The sequence below is a fragment of the Oncorhynchus keta genome, chromosome 18 (genome assembly GCF_023373465.1).
Source record: "Oncorhynchus keta strain PuntledgeMale-10-30-2019 chromosome 18, Oket_V2, whole genome shotgun sequence".
NCBI classification, from domain to species: Eukaryota; Metazoa; Chordata; class Actinopteri; order Salmoniformes; family Salmonidae; genus Oncorhynchus; species Oncorhynchus keta.
The window spans coordinates 23,933,198-23,946,014 of record NC_068438.1 but is presented as its reverse complement, the minus strand read 5'-3'; the positions used below and the strand labels follow the sequence as shown (position 1 = coordinate 23,946,014).

Here is a 12,817-nt window from a genome sequence, read left to right as displayed (position 1 = left end):
CTCCCTACCACTGAGGAAGTACAGTTCCCGCTCAGCCCAGTCAAAACTGTTCGCTGCTCTGGCCCCCCAATGGTGGAACAAACTCCCTCACGACGCCAGGACAGCGGAGTCAATCACCACCTTCCGGAGACACCTGAAACCCCACCTCTTTAAGGAATACCTAGGATAGGATAAGTAATCCTTCTCACCCCCCTAAAAGATTTAGATGCACTATTGTAAAGTGGCTGTTCCACTGGATGTCATAAGGTGAATGCACCAATTTGTAAGTCGCTCTGGATAAGAGCGTCTGCTAAATGACTTAAATGTAATGTAAATGTAAAATAATAGTGAAGACATAACTATTAAATAACACATAAGGAATCATGTAGTAACCAAAAAAGGGTGATCAAATCTAAATATATTTGAGATTCTTCAAAGTAGACACCTTTTGCCTTGATGACAGTGTTGCACACCCTTGGCATTCTCTCAACCTGCTTCATGAGGTAATCACCTGGAATGCATTTCAATTAACAGATGTGCCTTGTTAAAAGTTGATTTGTGGAATTTTCTTCTTAATGCGCCATTTAGTTATGTACAGTATACAGACGATAGCACTATTTGGTAAAAGACCAAGTCCATATTATGACAAGAACAGCTCAAATAAGCAAAGAGAAATGACAGTCCATCATTACTTTAAGACAGTCAATCTGAAAATTAAGTATTTTGAAAGTTTCTTCAAGTGCAGTCGCAAAAACCATCAAGCACTATGATGAAACCGGCTCTCATGAGGACCACCACAGGAAAGGAGACCCAGAGTTACCTCTGCTGCAGAAAATAAGTTAGAGTAACCAGCCTCAGAAATTGCAGCCCAAATAAATTAAATTCAAGTTCAAGTAACAGACAACATCAACTGTTCATAGAAGACTGCGTGAATCAGGCCGATTCATGGCCGATTTGCTGCAAAGAAACCACTACTAAAGGACACCAAAAAGAATAAGAGACTTGCTTGGGCCAAGAAACACGAGCAATGGACATTAGACCGGTGGAAATCTGTCCTTTGTTCTGAGGAGTCCAAATTTAAGATGGTTTGGTTCCAACCGCTGTGTCTTTTTCAACAAGACAATGAACCAAAACACACCTCCAGGCTGTGTAAGGGCTATTTGGCCAAGAAGGAGAGTGATGGAGTGCTGCATCAGATGACCTGGCCTCCACAAATCACCCGACCTCAACCTAATTGAGATGGTTTGGGATGAGTTGGACTGCAGAGTGAAGGAAAAGCAGCCAACAAGTGCTCAGCATATGTGGGAACTCCTTCAAGGCTGTTGGAAAAGCACAGCAGGTTAAGCTTTTAATATATTTGCTAAATAAATCTAAAAACCTGTTTTCGCTTTGATATTATGGTGTATTGTGTAGATTGAGGAAAAAATATAATTTAAATAAATTTTAGAATAAGGCTGTTACCTAACTAAATGTGGGAAAAGTCAAGGGGTCTGAATACTTTCCGACTGGACTGTATCAACAGAACACAAACAGACAGACTCCTGTAAATTCTATATGACAGTATGATAGGTATAGTCTTTTAAGCAGGCGTGTTGACTAATTAGTCTGGCTGGTGGTATTTATGAGATTTGGGTGGACAACAACAGCCTTTCACAACCCAGAAAGCCAGCCATCCTATTAGCTCCTCAATGATTTAAGCCAGTCTAACAGCTGCAGCAGTACTAATTACTGCTCACAAATGGGGGGGGGCTCTTCTAAAGCTCTTCCTCCCTCCACCTGTTGTTCCTAGTATCCACACTTCTAACACTATCCTCAACCCACCACAACTTGGTGGGGAGGGGTGAAGCTAAGAACACCACCACCCTACGGTCTTAACATATGCCCCAGCTACCCAGAGGCAGCATACCTAGGACAATACAGTCATTGCTGCGGTTAGTTACCATTAGAGTGTCTGCCTCTAGGAGATGCATTGCCTTATTGGTATGACTGTCATCTCCAGCTACATCTCCACTGGCTGAGGAGAATGTCATCTCCGGCTACATCTCCACTGGCTGAGGAGAATGTCATCTCCGGCTACATCTCCACTGGCTGAGGAGAATTCATCATCAAAAACATAACTGTGATGCTTAAATGTTTTTCTCTAGAAACAGTTTTGCTCTAATATTTGTAGTTTCTCTAATATTTGATGTTCTTCTGTTTATTTGTATTTATTAAAGGATCCCCATTAGCTGTTGCCAAGGCAGTAGCTAATCTTCCTGGGGTCCAGCAACATTAAGGCAGTTATGAGTGTGGAAATATCACTTATTATGGAAGCTGAACTAAAGCTGGCCCTATTTTTGAACATGTGCTGTGATGGAGGTCAGTGAGCCATGAGCAGTTAGAGAGGCTGAGGTGGCTTGGCTGGCTTTGTGCTCTGGTGAAAGACAAGATGCAGGCAAATTGCTGTTTTGTGTTTTTAACAAGGAGACATTCCCTAATCTGTTACGCTCGTTTTCCTAATCAACACACTCCGCTAATCCATTTCGTAATGCCAGAAAGGGTATGCATTCAGCCCAGTGTCACGCCACACCGACACAATTACAAGGGGAAAGAGAGAAAACAGCATACCACAAAGTCGTAATTGGCTTTATCAAATCAAATTTTAAAAAATCATTTTTTATTTATTTAAGTTTAGGGTAAGGCATAAGATTAGCAGTGTGTTTAATGTTAGGGTTAAAAACAGATTTTAAGAAGAGGAAATGTAGAAACAGGCTGGGTTCATGACTTTGTGTGTGGTAACTAGTGACAACCACTTGAGACTGAGGGCCATGATAATAGTGGGGTGGGCATGTAGCCTAGTGGTTAGAGCGTTGGGCTAGTAACCAAAAGGTTGCTGGATCAAATCGCCGAGCTGACAAGGTAAAAATCTGTCATTCTGCCCCTATCAAGAGAACATCCCTGGTCATTCCTACTGCCTCTGATCTGGCGGACACATGCTTCGTTTGTGAATAATGTCTGAGTATTGGAGCGTGCCCCTGGCTATCCGTAAATTTTAAAGAAAAGAAAATGGTGCCGTCTAGTTTGCTTAATAAGGATTATTATTTATACTTTTAGAAAACGCTAATTACATTTAATTATACTTAAGTATATTTAAAACCAAATACTTTAGGAATACCTATGTGAGAATGCTGTTCATCGACGACAGCTCAGCATTTAACACCATAGTACCGCCCAAACTCGTCATCAAGCTCGAGACCCTGGGTCTCGACCCTGCCCGGTGCAACTGGGTACTGGACTTCCTAACGGACTGCCCCCAGGTGGTGAGGGTAGATAACAACATCTTCACCCCGCTGATCCTCAACACTGGGGCCCCACAAGGGTGCGTTCTGAGCCCTCTCCTGTACTCCCTGTTCACCCACGATTGTGTGGCCATGCACGCCTCCCAACTCAATCATCAAGTTTGCAGACGACACTACAGTTGTAGGCTTGATTACCAACAACGACGAGACCGCCTACAGGGAGGAGGTGAGGGTCCTCGGAGTGTGGTGTCAGGAAAATAACCTCACACTCAACGTCAACAAAACGTCAACAAAACAAAGGAAATGATCATGGATTTCAGGAAACAGCAGAGGGAGCACCCCAATATCCACATCGACGGGACAGTAGTGGAGAGGGTAGTAAGTTTAAAGTTCCTCGGCGTACACATCACGGACAAACTGTGTGGTGAAGGCGCAGTAGCGCCTCTTCAACCTCAGGAGTCTCAAGAAATTTGGCTTGTCACCAAAAGCACTCAAACTTTTACAGATGCACATTCGAGAGCATTCTGTCGGGCTGTATCACCGCCTGGCACGGCAACTGCTCTGCCCACAACCGTAAAGCTCTCCAGAGGGTAGTGAGGTCTGCAAAATGCATCACCGGGGGCAAACTACCTGCCCTCCAGGACACCTACACCACCCGATGTCACAGGAAGGCCATAAAGATCATCAAGGACAACAACCACCGAGCCACTGCCTGTTCACCCCGCTATCACTCAGAAGGCGAGGTCAGTACAGGTGCATAAAAGCAGGGACAGAGAGACTGAAAAACAGCTTCTATCTCCAGGCATTCAGACTGTTAAACAGCCACCACTAACATCGAGTGGCTGCTGCCAACATACTGACTCAACTCCAGCCACTTTAATAATGGAAAAATTGATGTAGAAATGTATCACTAGCCACTTTAAACAATGCCACTTAATATAATGTTTACATACCCTACATTACTCATCTCATATACTGTACTCGATACCATCTACTGCATCTTGCCTATGCCGTTCTGTACCATCACTCATTCATATATTTTTTATGTACATATTCTTCATCCCTTTACACTTGTGTGTATAAGGTAGTTGTTGTGGAATTATTAGGTTAGATTACTTGTTGGTTATTACTGCATTGTCGGAACTGGAAGCACAAGCATTTCGCGACACTCGCATTAACATCTGCTAACTATGTGTATGTGACAAAATCTGATTTGAAGTTGGATTTTACAGGGTGACTTTCACTTCTACTAGAGTCACTTTCTATTAAGATATCTTTACTTAAACTCAAGTATGATAATTGGGTACTTTTTCCACCACTGGTCATGGGTTACATATACAGCAAGTAAAATGACAAAGACTTACTGGCTACTTCCAGCGAAGCGTTGTGACTGACAGCCTCTCCTAGGTAGTTACGTGCCACACAGGTGAAGACACCCTCATCTGGTTTAGAGCGTCGTCCGTGGACGATACGCAGGAAGAAGAGGGAGCCGCTGGGAAGGAGCATGCGGTGAGACCGAGGGTCATCCCGGTCTGTTTCCACCCGCTCACCGTCCTTGTACCACTCCACAGTGGGGTTAGGCCTCCCCTCTGCCTTGCAGTTAAGGGTGGCGGGCTCCCCCTTGGACACGATCAGGTCAGAGGGGTTCTCCACGATCCTGGGTGGGCTGTCCTCAAAACGTGCCCGGGACCCTGCGAGTTGAAATAAGGTTACTATCCATGTAGCTGTCTATCAGTCATTCATACTGTAGCCCAAACCTACCATCTCTGAAAGAAAACATCAAAACACAATGTAATCCCAATCCCAAAAAGGCAATAGAAAAGCCCTGACAGGCAAACCCAAATCCATCATCTCCACTGACATGGACGTAAGGATGCATGAAGTCTGAGGGAGAGGCAGATGGGTTGGACAAGAGAGAAATACATCTCTCGCTCACCACTGAGATCTGCTACTGATGCACCGTGATAGTAAAGCTGACAAGGCTCAGAACTTTAGTACTGAAGATCTCATGTTGTTGTTTCTCCCCAGGGTGGATTTTGACTCCGTAGAGATAAATCACATCTTTCTTTCACCTTATAGGCCTCTGTTATTCACCTATTTAATTAGACACCTTTTCAGACAGCCCCTTTAGCATAGTTAAGGAAGTATCCTTGTATACTGTTCACACCGTAATGGACTACATCATACCATATAGCCTTTTAACCACATCCATTGTGATGTCAATTGTCAGTAATGGTAGGTACGGTAAATCCTGCAGAAGAAGACAGGTTTATTCTGATGGGTATTTTCAAAAGGAGGAAGAAGCCACAGGAAATCTGGCCAAACTTCTGAGATGGTAATAGCCAATCTCAATGTCAATCAGGATTTCAGCAGAGAAGACATGAAGGCCAGTGAGACGCTAACTAAAACAGAGAGAAAGCCAATAGAGAGTGAGAAATAGAAAGATTGAGAAAAAGAGAGAGCACTCTCCCATATCCCTCCCTCTTGAGATCCATTACTGTTACCCTCTGCTGTATGGGAGACGAGTACTTCTCCAAGCCAAGGGCTTTAGCTAAGCTTTTAGAGTAGATGCTCTAACAATGTGCACTACAGTTTTGTGTCTGGAATGTGAATCATTAAAATGAAGTAAAAAGGCCTCCAATGTGCTGTTAATGAACAGATTGATTGTAAAAAAAATCTCTATGGTTCTCCTTTGTTTAATTGTGATCTTATGTTTTCCTGTCCATCTGTTTTTTGCTTACTTGTTTGCCTGTTTATAAAACTTCAACTGAATAGACCAGCAATGAAACAGTTAACAGTTTTTCTGAATCCAAATGTTCACCATGCCATTGAATATCATGAGTTATTTTTACTGCAGTCAGTCTATAATCTCCAGTGAAGTGAACATCTTCCATTACCAGAAGCATTTGGTGGGGAGGAGCATACAGCAGCATATTGACATACAGTGAGCTCCAAAACTATTGGGACAGTGAATGTTTTGTTGTTGAAATTATACAATGAGTAGGAGGTCAAAGTGCAGACTGTCAGCTTTAATTTGAGGGTATTCATCCATATCGGGTGAACCGTTTAGAAATTACAACACTTTTTGTACATAGTCCTCCCCATTTTAGGGGACCACGTATGTGTGTACCCTGTCGTGTCTTTGGCTATGTCGGATTAAGTGATATGACATGCTATTCTATAAAATAATTTCTCCGTCATTAATATTACCTGATTGAGCTAATCATGTAAATGTAATTAACTAGAGTCGGGAACCACAAAATAATATTTAGAGAACGGTTATCTTCCGAATAAACTCTTAAAGACAGAGTAATATTTTACATCAATAGCAGTCAATATTAATCGTCATCGTAAATCAGTCTCATCTGAAAGTTGTAAATTCTTGGTTATCTGCACGAACCCTGGCTAACAAGTGGAATCAGCAATGCCAAAATTGGGTTTAATTATTTATTTACTAAATACCTAACTAATCACACAGAATAACACATGCACATATTTAAATCATATCTTGATTACAAATTACGTCATAAAGGAAAACGTCCCTAGCGGGCGGAACAGATATGACAGCTGGTTACACAAAAGAAAGTGGGTTGGGGTTGAGTGAAAGAGCGGGAAGACTGAGGAACTGAGGGCGAAGCTGTGCTATCGTAAATACAGTATCTTATGCATTCTAAATTACCGCCCATTTGGAAAAGGAAAATGCAATAAATATTTACTCTGAGCTGCGCTTTGGTAGGTTGGTGGTAGATGGTTGGGCAACACGGCCTTCTGAGTCCTTTGTCCATTGAAGAATGTCTGTGGTAGTAGATTGTATACATTGTAGTAATGTCGTTGTGTGGTAGATGGGATACTCTGTTCTTTCCTAGCCCACGTTTGCAGCTGCTGTTGCTAACTTAATGACTAGGAGGTATCACTTCTGTAGTGAATAAGAGTTCAAAGTTCATACCATTCGCAACCAAAGCTCACGCTGAGGTTGGCTTAGTTCTGTAGTTGACATGTTAGTCCTTTTAACGTATGGACCGTCGTCCTCACATCCTCGGAACAGGAGGTTACATTTTTGTCAAGGCTTTATATAGTGGAGCAAGAAGGGTGTGTTTGAAATGTTTTATAACCCATGTCTCGTCACAGGGGCGGGCCACTGATTGAGCAGAGCCCTAACTTTATGAAAACCCAAATCTGTCATTTGGAAGCTAAAATTACATTGAATCTCTTCACCAATAATTGTATATTCAGACATTTTTATTCAAACAATTCCATGTGAATCCGATAACTACAATGTGCAGACTTTCCACTGTAGAGTTTGTCATCCTATCATTGAGAATGTCTCAGATGACAACCGAACTGACATCATATTCATTAAGTTACCAGATATACCACCAGAATACCAGCTTCTGATGTTCACAGAATCTCTATGTTAACCAAGGGATTTTCAAATGTCACATCAGTAGGGTAGAGAGGAAAAAGGGGGGAAGAGGTAGTTATGAACGTCATAAACCTACCCCCAGGCCAACATCATGACACTTCCCAGTAAAGCAATAAAAATAGCTTACATTAACATATGTTGCTTAAGAAATAAGGATAATACCTTTGATTATACAGTGGTAGCATTAACTGGTTATAACATCTACATAAACGACAGAAATGCCAAATGGTGGCAGTGTGGCTGTTTAAATTCAGAAGCACATTCCTGTAAAAGCGTAAGGATATCATGTTAAATGCTGTTGAAGTAATACAGCTACAGGTTTCTCTACCTCATCTAAAGCCCATTCCTGCTATAGAGCACCAAGTGCTAACAGTCAGTGCCTGGATAACATGTGAAATACTTGATAAATGTATGTGATTAACTCTACCCACATGTACAGTCGTGGCCAAAAGTTGAGAATGACACAAATATTAATTTCCACAAAGTTTGAATGAGTAGGCCTGTCAAAACCTTTCACTGGGTACTGAAAATAGTGAATCAGAGCAGTGATGACTGAAGGTATTTACTTCAAAAGTAGCTACAAATATTAAAATGTATTCAAAAACCTCAACAACAAAAAAATTACTGGTACTGTCGGAATTGAAAAAAACATTCCATGGTTATTTCCAAATTTATTTAACCTGTATTTAACTGGGCAAGTCCGTTAAGAACAAATTCTTATTTACAATGACGGACTACCCCAGTATAAGGTACATATACAGTCGTGGCCAAAAGTTGAGAAACACACAAATATTCATTTTCAAAGTTTGCTGCTTCAGTGTCTTCAGATATTTTGTCAGATGTTACTATGGAATACTGAAGTATAATTACAAGCATTTCATAAGTGTCAAAGGCTTTTATTGACAATTACATGAAGTTGATGCAAAGAGTCAATATTTTCAAGACCTCTGCAATCCGCCCTGGCATGCTGTCAAGTAACCTCTCAGCCACATCCTGACTGATGGCAGCCCATTCTTGCATAATCAATGCTTGGAGTTTGTCAGAATTTGTGGGTTTTTGTTTGTCCACCCACCTCTTGAGGATTGACCACAAATTCTCAATGGGATTAAGGTCTGGGGAGTTTCCTGGCCATGGACCCAAAATATCGATGTTTTGTTCCCCGAGTCATTTACGAGTCATTCACTTTTACCTTATGGCAAGGTGCGCCATCATGCTGGGAAAAGGCATAGTTCATCACCAAACTCTTCCTGGATGGTTGGGAGAAGTTGCCCTTGGAGGATGTGTTGGTACCATTCTTTATTCATGGCTGTGTTCTTAGGCAAAATTGTGAGTGAGCCCACTCCCTTGGCTGAGAAGCAACCCCACACATGAATGGTCTCAGGATGCTTTACTGTTTGCACGACACAGGACTGATGGTAGCTCTCACTTTGTCTTTGCCGGACAAGCTTTTTTCCAGATGCCACAAACAATCGGAAAGGGGATCCAGAGAAAAATGACAGTCCCAGTCCTCAGCAGTCCAATCACTGTACCTTTTGCAGAATATCAGTCTGTCCCTGATGATTTTCCTGAAGAGAAGTGGCTTCTTTGCTGCCCTTCTTGACACCAGGCCATCCTCCAAAATTCCTCGCCTCACTGTGCATGCAGATGCACTCACACCTGCCTGCTGCCATTCCTGAGAAAGCTCTGTACTGGTGTTGCCCCGATCCCGCAGCTGAATCAACTTTAGGAGACGGTCCTGGCGCTTGCTGGACTTTCTTTGGCGCACTGAAGCCTTCTTCACAACAATTGAACCGCTCTCCTTGAAGTTCTTGAGGATCCAATAAATGGTTGATTTAGGTGCAATCTTACTGACAGCAATATCCTTGCCTGTGAAGCCCTTTTTGTGCAAAGCAATGATGATGGCACGTGTTTCCTTGCAGGTAACCATGAGTGACAGAAAGAACAATGATTCCAAGCACCACCCTCCTTTTGAAGCCTCCAGTCTGTTATTTAAACACGATCAGCATGACAGAGTGATCTCCAGCCTTGTCCTCGTCAACACTCACGCCTGAGTTAACGAGATAAATCACTGACATGATGTCAGCTGATCCTTTTGTGGCAGGGCTGAAATGCAGTGTACATGTTTTTGGGGTATTCAGTTAATTTGCATGGCAAAGAGGGACTTTGCAATTAATTGCATTTCATCTGATCACTCTTCCTAACATTCTGGAGTATATGCAAATTGCCATCATAAAAACTGAGGCAGCATACTTTGTGAAAATGAATGTGTCATTCTCAAAACTTTTGGCCACGACTGTATAGATTACCTCGACTAACCGGTGCCCCCGCACATTAACTCTGTACCGATACTCCCTGTTATTTTACTGCTGCTCTTTATATGTTAATATATTTCTTATTTTTAAAACTGCATTTAAAACTGCATTGTTGGTTAAGGGCTTGTGAGTAAGCATTTCACTGTAAGGTCTACCTACACCTGTTTTATTCAGTGCATGTGACAAATAAAATGTTTTTGATATCAATAGAGAAGTATATCTTCTGGGCAATTTAAATATTAACTGGCTTTCATGAAGCTGCCCACTCAAGAAAAAGCTTCAAACTGTAACCAGTGCCTGAAACCTGGTTCAGGTTACCAGTAAACCTACGAGGGTAGTTACAAACATCACAGGAATTAAATCACCATGTATTAAATACATCTTTACTAATGCGCTTTTAAGCAGTATCCAAATCCATCAGATATAGTTATCAATGCTGAGCCTAATATAGTTTATAAGAAGTCATACAATACATTTTGTAGTGATAATGTTGGTCTGTGGTGTGTAATGAGGTTCAACCAGATGCTGTACTTGACACATTTATGAAATTGCTTATTCCAGTAACTAATAAGCATGCACCCATTGAGAAAATTACTGTTAAAATTTAAATCCCAGAGGATTGATGAGGAATTGAAAAATGGTATGGCTGAGAGGGAGGAGGCAAAAAGAATGGCAAATAAATCTGGGTGCACAACCGATTGGCAAACATACTGCAAAATTGAGAAATCATGTGACTGAACTGAATAAATATAAGTTTCTATACTACGAAACACATAAATTATATAAAGAATGATAGTAAAAGCTCATCTGCATGTGTAACGGCTCATCGACAAAGGACACAGTGCCGTTCTCTTTCACAGTTTATTCTGCAGACATACACACAACACAATGTGTAAACTTCAGAGCAACTGCAAAATCCGTAATGAAATCTCCTTCAAAGTGTAACAACTCTTGCTTTTTGTAATAGTTGTAGATATCAAATCATTACATCTGTAACAACATGACTACAGAGGAGCACTCAATTTATGACTCCATCTGCCATAACACAGCACTACAGCACTATGGGCTACATGTGTACAGTAACATTGTTCCAGAACAGTTTGGGAGCACGTACCTGCAGACATACACAACACAAATACATACAATCACACAACATATAAAAAGGTCCATTTACAAGAAAACCAACATTTGAAGTATCCCAAAAGGATGAAGTGGAAGGAAAGTTAGCCAAACTCTCAAACCAACTACTGGCTGTAGGATGCCTTTCTACACATCTACACTGTGTAGTACTAGACCTCATCAATAAAGTACAATGCTCATGTAAAAATAATGGAAACTGAAATCTTCACTAAACGATTGGGTGAGTCACAACTATAGTTTTGCTTAATCTCTGAAGTCTTGGATCAGTAACTTGCAAATATTTGCTTGAATATTAAGATCAGGGTCACTTAGTGTAGATAAATATGTTGACAGGTTTGACGATTTGCCTAACTGCACTAGGATTATCGTTGTGAGTGTAAGTCACTAGTGACAGTAAACTGAGTCACTAGGCTGTTCAGACTGTCCAATGTCAGCAGAAAAGCGTGTCTGATCACTGGATCTCCTCTGAATCTGAGTCTTGAGACCAGTGGTTCTGAGGTCACACCTGAAGAAGAATCCTCATCTCTACGAACTGGTAACTGTATTATCCAATCTCGAGTTCTTCCTTCAGAGTCCACAAGCTCCTGACCAGGTAAAGAGTTCTCGCTCGTTCAGAAATGGAATTCATTCTCTCTTCTGCATAGGTCTGCTCCGCTTTCCTCTTCGTGATCTGATTCTCCCTGTCTGACAATTTGTACAGATAAGTCCCGCTCCATTCCAGATAGTGAATCTTGACTCTCTTCTTGAGGAAAGGAACTCCCTTGTCTTGTTTGATACTGAATCTATCATCACATTGTGAGCACCGGAACTTGGAGTCAGGCCAACGGACATGGATGAAGAGGCCAGAGACTGCACTGTCATCATCTACTGGGAAGAAGTTGATCAACATGATCAGGTTAAGATTAACTACTTTTTCCCTTTCCAGTGGCTGCATTACATATTCTGTATGTGTGAGTGACTGGATTCTTGTCCGACCACAGTGTAAATTGTTGATTTTCCAGCGATCCGCCACTTTCCCCTGTCTTTGTTTGCCAATAGTACTCCATCGCCGACTTCTTTGGCAGGCCCCTTGACCTTTCTGTTGTAGATCTCAGTTTGTCCATTTTGCAGCATGTTCCTGCGCTATCACCATAGCATCCTTCAAATCATTGGAGAGCGACACCACACACTTGTCATAACTGGTAACAGCTGGATCGTTCAGTGTTTCTGAAAAGCACATCTACTGGCAGACAAGGCATCCTTCCATACATCAGGTAGAAGGGGGCGCACCCTGTTGTCTCACGGGTGGTGCAATTGTACATGAACGTCAATGTCTGCAGGTGTCTCGGACAGTCTTGCTAAGTGTTCGGTGCTAGAGCTCGGATCATGTTGCCAAGTGTCCGATTGAAACGTTCCTTGCTGCCATTCCCCATCGGGTGATACGGTGTCGTGTGCGACTTCCTCACACCAGAAACTCTGAGTAACTCACTGATCAACTGACTCTCGAAACTTGCCCATTGGTCACTATGAATTCTCTCAAGAAATCCATACACACAGAAGTATCGGTCCCACAGGGTTCTTGCCACCTGCTTAGCGGATTAGGCTCTGTAGGGAAACGATTGAGCTATTCTTGTAAATTGATCTGTTATCACTAGTACGTCAATGGACTTCTTGCTTGAATCTTCAGCAGAACAGAAATAGATACA

At 41.9% G+C, this 12,817-nt stretch overlaps 1 protein-coding gene across 6 annotated transcripts in view; it reads right to left on the bottom strand.

Moving 5' to 3' along the window:
* LOC118397469 (roundabout homolog 2-like) overlaps nt 1–12,817 on the bottom strand; it is an 86,657-nt gene that overhangs the window by 37,600 nt on the left and 36,240 nt on the right. For all 6 annotated transcript variants that reach the window (XM_052467657.1, XM_052467655.1, XM_052467654.1 and 3 more), the window contains one exon: nt 4,622–4,948. In XM_052467657.1, coding sequence (XP_052323617.1) covers nt 4,622–4,948 — 327 coding nt within the window. The remainder of the gene's footprint in view (nt 1–4,621; nt 4,949–12,817) is intronic.